General features: G+C 57.9%; 1 protein-coding gene across 2 annotated transcripts in view; it reads left to right on the top strand.

Annotated features, from left to right (window-relative positions):
• Positions 1 to 6,477: 6,477 nt before the first annotated feature.
• Positions 6,478 to 11,274, top strand: part of PMEPA1 (prostate transmembrane protein, androgen induced 1) — a 55,183-nt gene continuing 50,386 nt past the window's right edge. The window contains exon 1 of one of the 2 annotated variants that reach the window (XM_005673042.4): positions 6,478 to 6,715. In XM_005673042.4, the coding sequence (XP_005673099.1) occupies positions 6,523 to 6,715 (193 nt within the window). In that variant the 5' untranslated portion in view covers positions 6,478 to 6,522. 2 annotated transcript variants of the gene reach the window in all.

Genomic DNA, 11,274 nt, shown 5'->3' with positions numbered 1-11,274 from the left:
AGGGGATTTTAAGGTTCCTTTATGTTTTGCATGGACCCAGGAGCTCCAGAACCACTGAGCATGGTCTAATAACAACAAGCGCTTGTTCCTGGCCTGGCCCTATGCTAAGCGCTGTCCAGGAATTTTACTGTTTAATCCTCCCAGTAGCATTCTGATGCTATTTATGATCTTAAAGACGAGGGCCTTGAGGCCTGGAGTCACTAATTAACTTTCCTGACCAAGGCCATGCCGTTAGACATGGTGGCCTATGCTCGTGTGACCTCAGGTTTTGGTCAGTGTTTGAGAAATGAATCAATGAGTGATTGAGCCCCCAATGGGTAAACGCTGCGAAGGCAGAGCTTGGCTTGCCATAGTCACCGCCTACCCCAGGGCCTGGGGCCCCCCTGGCCGGTCGTGTGGAACCATTTTCCTCTGCCAGGTAGGGTGCTCGGCCCTGGCCCAGCCCAGCCAGGCGGACACAGCCCTCCCTCCACCCTCTGCAGCTAGCCTGGCCTGCACCCTTATGCTCACATCTCTTCACCGGCCCCCCTCTAAACCTGGCAGAAGAGTGCCACCACCCAGTCTGGCACAAAGGCCTTTGATGCCACCAAGAATCACAGTTTGACATTCTTAATCTCTCCTGACAACAGTAAAATGTATCGTTCATGTGAACGAAGACACAGAATATTTCTACTCCAGTATTTCTGGCCCATGAAATCAGCTTGAATGACAAACAGTTCTTTCTGGAAGTGTTTCAGACATGAGTTGAACATCTGGAATCTTCCAAACCCCTCTCAGGCTCAGCCTGTGGCAGGAGAGCCTGTGTACAAAGCTATTTAAGGGAACCAAAGACCCTGGAGGGCCTGGGCCAGGAGTCAGAAGCAGGATGCTGGCTCAGCTCTGCCCTTCCAGCAGCTTGACCTTGGCCAAGTCATGTCCCAGCCTGGGCCTCCGTTTACCCCTCTGCGTGAAGACAGGATTTGGTTTGAATGTTTCCTTCTGTCCTTTCCTTCTGCCCACACCTCGTCTCTGTGCTTTGGTCTCAAAGCCCTGTCGTCTTCAAAGAAACCAGCTCTCTGCTGGCAGTGAGGAACTGGACAGGAGAGAAGGCGGTGACTCCGCTGGTGGCATCTGTGACTGTTTAGCAGGGCTCCTTTGGCTTGTTGCTGGAGAGTTCAAATGTGACATGTGTCCAGGCCCTAAGCTCCTGCATCGGCACCTGAACACACAGGCTACAACCAACAAAACGCACATACTCATACACACAACACACACACACCCTTCACAGCAAGACTGTGCACAAGTACACACCCACACATATGTGCAACACATCCCCACACCCGCAACACCCAGACTGCAGACACACACACGCTTCACATCTTTATGGTTACGACCTCTGGTTCTGGTTCTGGTACCAGGCAGGCTCTTGTTCTTGGTAGGCCCTTCCCAGGTTTCTGGCTTCCAGACACTTAGTTAGAAGCCCGTCATGAGAAGTGGGCAGAAGCGGAGGGGGGCACAGGCCGGAAGTTAGATGCATGGTCAGCCGGTCGGGGAGGCAGCACAAGTGTGACTGGTCTGTTTACCTGTGTGGGTGCCACTCATTTAATCCACAGAGCTTTGCCAAGTGCCTTCACAGACCTGGATCAACGCACCACTGGGGACACGTGGGGCAGAAGCCAGACTGCCCTGCCCCTGTGGGGTTGCCACCCAAGGGCTCCAGTGGAGACAGACAGCAAACATGCAGACACATACGTCTGCTGGCGCAGGTCCCTATGCTGAGGTTGATGCCCCCCCCCCCGCCCCTGTGAAATGCTGTCCCCGCCCCTGCTTGGGGATGGAAGAGATGCAGCCTCAGCAAGGTTGCCCGAGGTGCCTCTCCGAGTTTGGTCCTCGCCCTCCCTGGCCCACTCCCCCGTGACCCTTCCTGCCGAGGTCAGCTGCCCTTAGTCTTGGCGGGTGAGCTTTTATGGACAGAAACCACCAAGCAGTTGGGCAAACTGGGGGTCCAGGAAGCCTCCAGGGAGCCGTGTAGGCCGAGTACAGGGGGACGGCAGATGGGACCAGGCAGAGGTATGAGGTTGGTGCCCGGAGCCCAGACACCACCTGCCGAGGTCAGCCGGGGCCAGAGTCCCTGCCTTCAAGGCCCACGCCAGCTCATTCATGGCTCCCTGAGCCTCAGTGTCCACATCTGTCCAATGGGAATAATATCAGCTTGTACCCCACAAGGCTGTCGGGGGATCCAGCGAGCTAGGCTCCGTCTTCCTCTAGGATCCCCGTGCGTGTTTGTTGAGTGATTCAATAGCCAAGTATGAAGTGGCTAGAACAGGGCCTTGGCACACAGGTAGGGTCCAGTAAACATGAGCTCTTCTCAGTGTTTACAAGCCAAACAAGACAAAGGTGTTAACTTGGGACCGCTGGTTGACAGACCCACAAGCAGGGCTGGCGGGGGGGACAGGCGGGGGAAACAGGGACTCTGCTGGAAGGGGTTTCCAAGGTGGTCGGTTGGAGGAGAGGCAGGTAAACTCTTTCAGGCCACCAGGGAGGCTGCTTCTAAAAGGCAGCTCTGTCCGGCAGGCCTGGCGGTGGCAGAAGGTGAGGGGGCAGGGCAGGCTCTGCCTTGTCCTCACTGCCCGCTGTCAAAGCAGGCCCCAGCGAGGACAGGCAGGACACAGCCAGCCTCCCTTGGCCACAGCCACAACCCACGCTGGCTTCCTCGGTCCCCAACTGGCTGCCAACGAGGACCTGGCACCTGAGCAGGACAGGCTGTGGGGTTTTCAGGGCTCATTGTTCAAACATTATTAATTATGAGGAATTTCAAGATGAGGACAACAGAGCATCAGACCAAGCGCGAGGCCCTTCCGGGTGGGAGCCCAGCACCTGCCTGGATGCACCCTGTGAGGCCGGCCAGGTGTGCAGCCCAGCAGGGATGTGCCGGCCAGAGCGAGTCCTCCTTACTGGCTCAGACAGCACCGTTTCTTCTCTAAAAATCCCCCTGTGGCAAATCCAAGCCCCAGCACAGGGCAGCCAGCCGCATGTGCCCTGTGGACGCCCTGAAAGTCCATTGCCCGGCGGTTGTCTGGGGACACACACCCGTTTCACAACCCGGGGCCTGTAACCGGGTTGGGAAACGTGTTCCAAGTCCCACATTTCCCTGAGTCCGTCTTCCACCAAGGCCTTTGGCTCTGCCGCCCTCAGCCTGGGACGCCCACCCTGTCGTCCTACCTCCCCAGAGCGGCCACCTGACCCCTTGATGGGCTCCAGCACATCCAGGTCAGGTCCCTCGTTTCTTTCTAGCACTTGTTCCTCCGGAACCGTCTCGGGACTTAATGTTTACGCATCTCTTGTCTGTCTCACCGCCAGGGTCTGAGTCATGGGAGGGCTGGGGTTTGTACATGACCCTTGGAAGATGTTCAATAAATATGAATTGAATGAAAAGTCACCTCTTCCGAGTGGGCCTCCCCGATCGCCAGCTGATGACCAAACTCTAGCTGATGACTGTCTCTAACGCCACCTAGTTGAGCCACCAGGTTTGCACGCACTTCTAAGAGAGTCTCCTGGACCCCAGGAGGTGACGTGAGGGCGGGGAGTTTGGATTGTTGCCCCGAGTCCAGTGCCCAGCACAGAGCCTGGCACTAAATAGGGTACACCATCTCCTGAATGAAAGAAGGAAACACTTCTCTCCAACTTTCAGTCTCCTTGGCGTGGACTCAGGCTGGCCCCGCAGAGGTGGTCCACCTGCCAAGGCCCCTACTCCAAACCCAGTGAGCTCTCCCACCCCGCCCCCCCTGCCCCTGCCCATGTCACCTCTTCCAGTGCCTTCCCCGAGGAGGGCTCTGTCCCCCTCATCGCTGAACTCCCAGCACCACATGGGCTGGTGCCTGGCACACACAGGGTTGCCAGATTTAGCAAATAAAAGCATAAGACTTCCAGTTAAATTTAAGTGTCAGATAAACGACACATACTTTTTTAGGGTAAGTATATCCCAAATATTGGGCAATACTAAAAATTGTCCGTGGTTTATCTGACATTCGCATTTATGTGGCAGCCCTCGGCGCGCCGGAAGCCACCCAGGAGTGTGGGGAGGGTCAGGTGTATGCTTCTTCCAAAGCAACTTTGTCCTTTCCTGCTACCGGGGCCCTGTCGTTTCGAGAACTTTCTAGTTGTCAGTACCCTCATCTGCAAAAAAACAAAACAAAACAAAACAAACTCCTCCCTGGGTCCATGAAGATTAAACGGTACAATCGCCGTATACATATATTTATTTATTTATTTATGTCTTTTTAGGGTCGCACCTGCGGTATATGGAGGTTCCCGGACCAGGGGTTGAATCAGAGCTGCAACTGCCAGCCTACGCCACAGCCACAGCCACGCCAGATCCAAGCCACGACTGCGACCTACACGACAGCTCGAGGCAACGCCGGATCCTTCACCCACTGAGCGAGGCCAGAGATCCAAACAACTGCAGTATATATTCAGCCCTCTTCTTACCCACTTCCAGAGACCAACCCCTTCACCCTCTCACAGTCACCCAGGCAGAGGCACTTAACATCCCTACTTGGAAGAAGAGGAAACTCGGGGCAGGGGTGGGGGCGGGGAGGTGAAGTTCTCATCAGGGTCACGGCTGTCCCCCACTCATCTTTGCCCATCCAGTTGCTACCCCCATACCTGACACACCTGTGGAGCTAACTTGGGAACCAAGATGAGGACACTATCTGGTCCCAGGTGCCACCATCAAAAGAGTGGGGTCACACTGCCGGTGCTCATTACATGTGGCCAGTGCTGCTGTCCAGACAGATTAACCAGAGGTCAATGTTGTGGGTAGGTTTGGGGGTTTTTTTCGTTTGTTTGTTTTTTTTAAATCCACTGAATTAACTGGTTAGGTCTGCCTCCTGGAACCTGGATGGTGTAAATGCTGCTTCACTTCCAAGATAGCCAACGTGTGTGAGTCTTGCTGCCAGGCAGGCCAGCTCAGCTGCAAGAGACTTCAGAAGAGCAGGGGTTGCCCCTGGCCTCACTGACGTCCTGGCGCTCTGGGCTAACTAGAACTCAGTGAAAGTTTGTTGATTGAATGAATGAAGGAATGGCTGAAACAAGGGACGGTGGTCTCCTTCGGCCTGGGAAATGAGTGGGACTCAAGGTCATCCCCAGGCCCAGCTGACGTTTCCCAGGCCCCCTAAAGGAGCGTGCAGGACTCTCCAGCATTTCCTCCAAGCCACAGAGGCCAAAACGCAGTGAGACGTGCCTCCACCCCTTCAATGGACCTGCTGGTGAGAGGACCCCTCCTTGAGGTAGGGGCTGAGACTTCCCAGCCCACAGCAGGGGCATCCTTCACGGTTGGCCCTGAGAGCTTCCACCCTTCCTGGTCCCTGGGCTTGGGGCCTGAACCAGGCCTGGCCCATAGTTCCTAGGGTGAATGTCTCTTCTCAAACGGGGGCTGGTCAGTGCCTTTGAACCTCCTTCCGTGTTGGACACCCCTTGGCTCTCTCTCTTGTCAATCAATCACTCCTGAGCTTGAACCCTCTAGAAGAGGTTTCTGGCCTGCCCTCCCAAGAAAGCAAGAAGCATCTCTGTGCCCAGTTGGTCAGAACTCCACTTCCTGGGTTGGCTTTCTTTGAATTCTTTAAGATAACACCCAGGTTCCAGTCTGTTAAAAGGAAATGCCAATAACTTTTTTTTTTTTGGTCTTTTTAGGACTACATTTGCAGCATATGGAGGTTCCCAAGCTAGGGGTCAAATCGGAGCTGCAGCTGCCAGCCTACGCCACAGCCACAGCAACATGGGATCCAAACTGCATCTGCGACCTACACCACAGCTCATGCAACGCCGGAACCTTACCCGGCAGAGGGAGGCCAGGGATGGAACCTGTGTCCTCATGGATCCTAGTCAGTTGCCTTACCCCTGAGCCATGACGGGAAACTCCATGAAATACCAATAACCTTTAAACCCTGTTTCCCCGTGTAGCAAAAGTAGGCTCTGCTCATCACTAGCATTCCAGGCATTACAGAGATGTGTGGATATTTAAGAATTACAAATATATGGGGGGGAGGGGCAAATACCCCAAAGACGGGAATTCCGCCTCAAACCCCTCCATTGGGACCCTAAGCCAGCGACCCCTAGGCCAGTTTCCGTGTCTGTAAAATCAGGATTTTTTAAAATATTTCTGCCTCTCTGAGTAGGCGTCAGATTGCGTTCATGTTTAGTAAGTTTCTGACACGAGTAAATAAGTGCTTGCTAAATAAATAGAGATTTAGGGCTGGGTCTAGGAGGGGACACACCAAGTGTTGAGAGTTTGGCGATGTGCCAGGGAGGGGGGCCTCTTACGTAACATTTTAATATCTTTTTAATTCCAGGAGAATGTGTTCTTGTAGCACTTGTGTAATTAAAACTCGAAATAAAAGCGCACCCCCGCACTTCCTCCCCCTTCTTTAGAACACCGGAGCCGCGCCCCCTACGGCCGGTGGCCCCTCGGGCAGCAGACGTTGGGTGTGGATTTGCCCCGGGCCCCGCCGGCGGGGAGGTTCCCCGTCCCCGACGCGTATTTACATGACAAGGGCTCCCGGGCGTTTCTCGGAGCTGTCGGGGGCGTTTCTCAGAACTGTCCGGGACGCGTCTACCGGAGTTCCACGCTTCCCCAGTCGACCTCATCTGGGTCGGGTTAAAGTGCGTGGGGGTCGCAAACGGCTTGGGGCCTCTTGGGGCTGCAGATCTGGAGTCGGGGAGTTTCCTGCGAAATCAGGTAATGGGTGACCTGGAGGACGGGCCCCTGGTCCCTAATCCCGAGCCCCAGGGACCTCGTACTCTCGGGGGCATGGGGGCAAACTTCCCCCGAAAGCCTGGGTCAAGGACCCTGGGGGCCGGGTTGCGAGGAACGCATCCGCCACGCGCGGGGGTGCGGCTGGGACCCAAACCTGCTCCCCGCCCCCGGCCTGGTGTGTGCGGGGCAGAGCTTCCAAACCGACCCCCGTAGGGGAGCGGACGCTACGACCTTCCTCCAGCGCGCGGGTCGCGGGTCTACGCGGGCCGCCCGGCGCTGGCCCTTTAAGAGCCCGCCCCCTTCCCCGTCACCCCGCCCCGCGGCCCGGGGAGGGGGTGCGGGGGAACCTCGGCGGGGATTGGCGCAGCGCGCGCCCCCTCCCCGGCCCCCGCGCGGTGGGAACCGGCAGCCCCGTCTAGCGCTGACGTCAGACCGTCTGCCTGCCTCCGACCGCGGTCTCGGAGCGAAACCCGATCTCCTTGGACTTGAATGAGGAGGAGGCGGCGGCGGCGGCGGAGGCGCTCGGCTGGGGGAAGCCAGCAGCAGAGGCTCAGCGCCGGCGGCAGCGCGCGCCCCGGCTGCCAGCCCATTTCCCGGACGCCACCCACGGGCACTGCCGACGCCCCGGGGGCTGCGGAGGGGCAGCCGGGGGGCGCGGGGGAGCGCGGCCCCGAGCACTGAGTCCCGCGGCGCCCCGGGAACTTGGCGGCGCCCCGAGCCCGGCGAGCCGGGGCGCGCCTTCCCCGCCGCGCGCCTCCTGCATGCGGGGCCCGAGCGCCGGGCGCCGGCCGGAGCCCCCCCCGGCCGCCCCCGAGCCCCCTGCGCTCCGCGCCGCGCCGCCGCGCCGTCCATGCACCGCTTAATGGGGGTCAACAGCACCGCCGCCGCCGCCGCCGGGCAGCCCAATGTCTCCTGCACGTGCAACTGCAAACGCTCTTTGTTCCAGAGCATGGAGATCAGTGAGTGACCCCGCGCCCCCCTCCCCCGAGGCCCCTACGGGCTCGGACCCTGAGTCAGGCGCAAATGCGGGCGGGGACTTGGGCCGTGCGCGCCCCCTCGGGCCGTGCGCCCTGCGCCCCGGCTGCGCCCGCCGCGCCCCGGGCGCGCCCTCCCGGCTCGCGGCAGCTGGCCGCCGGCCCGGCTTTGTCCCGCGGCGCTGCGAGCCTGGCACGGCCCCCGCAGTCCGCGCCCCGCCCGCCGGGACTCGGACCCGGGGCCGGGCGGAGGGGAGGCCGGAGGGGCGCCCGGCGCGGGAGGGCTGGGGCGGGTGGATCCATGAAGAGTTTCCATTTTATTTCCCTAAGGGGCAGTCGCGATGGAGCAATTAGGCCGGCTCTTTATCAACTTTGGCTTGGGGGCGGGGGGGGGGGGTGTCGGGTGTGTGAGACACTGTCTGGCCTGCGCGGTGTCTGGGGCTCCGGGTGTGTGTCTGGAGTGTGCGTGGCGCTGTGGGTCTGTGTGAGTGGGTTTCCGTGCGTCTGTGGAGCGTGCGTATCTGTGTGTCTCTGTCTGGGTCTGGCGTCCCTCTCTGGGTGTCTGTGTGTCTGGCTCGCGAGCCGCCCCAAGAGTCTGTGTTCTCAAGTCTTGTCGGATCTCTGGGGCTCTCTGTGTCCCGGTCTGGGTGCATCTCTCTGGGGGTCTGGGGACCGTTTGAACCCAGGTGTCTGAATCTAGGGCTCCGCGCTGGCGGCTCTGGCTGAACGTGGATCCTGAGTGTGTGTCATTGTGTGAGTGTCTGTGTCCCCGACGCACCTATAAATAGCCTCTGTCTGGACAGCTTGGCTCAGTCTGGCTGGGACAGTGGTTACAAATGAGTCAAAGTTTGGGGCTGTCTGTATTTGGGGCTGCCTTGCTCTGAAAGGAGGAGGCACACCAAGGGTCGGGAGGGGAGCCTTTGAAGCTGGGTGCTGACTCCCCCCGCAGACAGAGAAGTTGGGAGGGATAAGCCTCCACTTCGGTCATACAGAGCCCACCCAGGTGGACGTTGGGTTGGGTGGGGCATTGACTGTCGCCCCCCCAGGGGACTGCCGTCTAGCCTGTACCCCCTCCCCGGGTCCATCCTTTTGGGAACCTCTGGCCTATTTGAGCTTCGTTTTCCCCATCCTCGCCCCTAAGCACCTCAGGCAGGGGTGCACACAGCCCTTTCCTGCCCTGCAAGGACCCCCCCCCCCTGCTTCTTCCAGCTGGACCAGGAGTCCAGAGGCAGCCGCCACCAAGCTAGGGCAGTCACTGGGTGACTCATAAGCCAGTTTCCGCAGGCGGCTGCCACAGTTTTCGGCCCCTGAGCCTGTACAGTGAGGAGCAAGAGGTAAAAATAACCCATGACCAGCTCTGCTGGGGCAGGCTGGCTGGCTAGGTGGTGGGACCTCCATCTGCCTGTCCCCACTCCTTCTTGTCCTGGAATTGAAGCCTTGTCGTCGTCGTTGTCCCCCACCCCCACCCCCCAGCTGCCCTGAGCCAGGCCAGCGAGATGCCCAGAGAACCTGCTCCGGAGCCAGCGTTTGCGGAACTGCCTTGCATTAAACCCGATTGCTTCCCAAAGGCCCTTTGTGAAAGCTGGAGGCTAATGAAATGCACGGGGATATTAGTACAATGTGTTGGCACATGTTTGGAAAGTCTCACTGGTGCTAAATGGTTGCTGCTCAGGTACCGCCCCCCCCACGCCCCCAGCAAGTTGCCCGAGAGAACACCCCACCTGAAGGGTCCTGGTTGTTGTGTGGAACTAATGGGACATGCTGCTCTCTTCTTCCTTTGTGGTCAGGACTTTTTAAAAAATTCATTCTTACGTCTGTGCCTTCTTGGGCTGATGCGCCCCAGCAGTGTTTTGGCTGACACCGAGGTGCTGTTAAGTCCGATGCCTGTTTTGACTGGTGAGCTTCCCACACGCGGCCTCTGAGTGGGACCCTTGAGGTTAGCGTCTGGAACCCTGGCCTGCTCCAGCTGGCCCAGAGGTGGCCCATTAGTCACCTCGCTCAGTGTATTTTTTACACACGGCCCCTACTTCCTGGAAGAAAGCCCAGGGCAGAGAGGGAAGCGGCCTTTAAAACGCAGGTATAATGTAACAGTTTGTTGAAAGTGCTAATCAGATTTCCCGGAAACGGTCCGCTGAGGAAGCCTTAAAGGCTTGGCGTTGCTTTCTACAAAAAGATAGGAAGGAAGGGGAGATTGAAGGAAGGAGAGAGAGAGACAGGCAGAGGCCACTGTGCATTCCCCATGATCTGAGTGGGGGCTCCAGTGGGGGTTCCAGTGGAACACTGGATTTGGAGTTGGGCGGCAGGGCAGTGTCAGGTGGCTCCTGTTCTAGAAGAGAAGAGATTGCCCCTGGTAGTTCCCTTAGGGCCCCTGGCGTCAGTTTCCTCTTCTGAAAAAGGAGCCAGGGATGGGTGAAATGAACAAAAAAAAAACTTAGCATCTTTCCAGATGGGACCTCTGCCCTCCAAAGTCTGGCTGGAGGCTTCAGGTGCCAGAAATCCTTGCCCCTTGAATAGTGCGGGCTTCCTGATGTGGTGGCCCCAAATTTCAGACCTGGGCGAAGCCTGGGCCAGCTTCCGTGACTGTGCCCTCGTTTCAGAAGTAAGAGGAAGTGGCAAAGGAAAGTTTTGCCCCAGGTCCCCGACCCATGCTGGACCCAGATCCAGGGTTTTTTTCTCATGGAACGAATGCAGTCCCGGAGTAGGTCCACTTTGAACTTGGGGGCTGGAGGAAATCAGCATCTCCTTTGTGCCTGGGATGATGGGAACTGGGTCTGCTATGAGGAAGCCAGATATCTGGCATGGTCCTGACTTTGGCAAGACACTGCCTGGACCCTCCAGGGGCCCCATCTTTTCTGAGAGGGGTGAGGGCTGCTGTCTGATGGGAATTCCCTGTTCCCAGAACACACCCTACAGAAAAATGTTCTGTAAAAGAGCCAGGGGTCTGGGGATTGAAAACCGTCGGCTCAAGTGACAACCCACCAGCAGGGGAGTTCTGTGTGGCGACTTTTGAGGAAAGGATTCCTCCTGGCACCCATTTGCCTTTTTCTTGGCATTCTCTGACCTCTTTTCAGTTCTGTTGCGTCTCTTAGAAATTACCCCTGTCTTTCTCCTCCACCTTCTGCCTGAAACTTTCGGGGGGGGGGATGCTAATTGTGCTTTCAGGACAGGCTGAATTGTGGGGCCAAACAGCGGTTGGCTCTCGTGGCAGCATTTCTGGAGGGACCTGGGAGGTGGCATCTCTGCAGGCGGTATCTACGGTGGTGGCTTTGTTGTTGTTTTAACACAATTGGAGTCAGTGAACCTCTGAGTCCTCTTCTCTGACCAATTCCAAACAAATAGCCCCGAGCCCCGGAGATTCCACTCTCTGAAACTCCGAGGACACCCAATTCTCCGGCGGTTTGTCTGGCACGTGTGCTATTCACGTGTTACACTGGAATCCAGGCTGTCTCACCCTCGGCACCGGGCCGTCTGGGCCCGAGGATTCCTTGTTGGGAGGGAGAGGAGGTGTGTTGTGTGCTGGCTCTGTGGCAGCATCTGGCCTCTACGCTCCAGATGTCAGCAGGAGGG

This window comes from Sus scrofa, chromosome 17 (assembly GCF_054392235.1).
Source record: "Sus scrofa isolate SSC_HxYL_T2T_F1_AM1 chromosome 17, Sscrofa_HxYL_maternal_Yorkshire_Landrace_v2.0, whole genome shotgun sequence".
Lineage (NCBI taxonomy): Eukaryota > Metazoa > Chordata > Mammalia > Artiodactyla > Suidae > Sus > Sus scrofa.
This window is presented reverse-complemented; position numbering and strand designations above follow the sequence as displayed.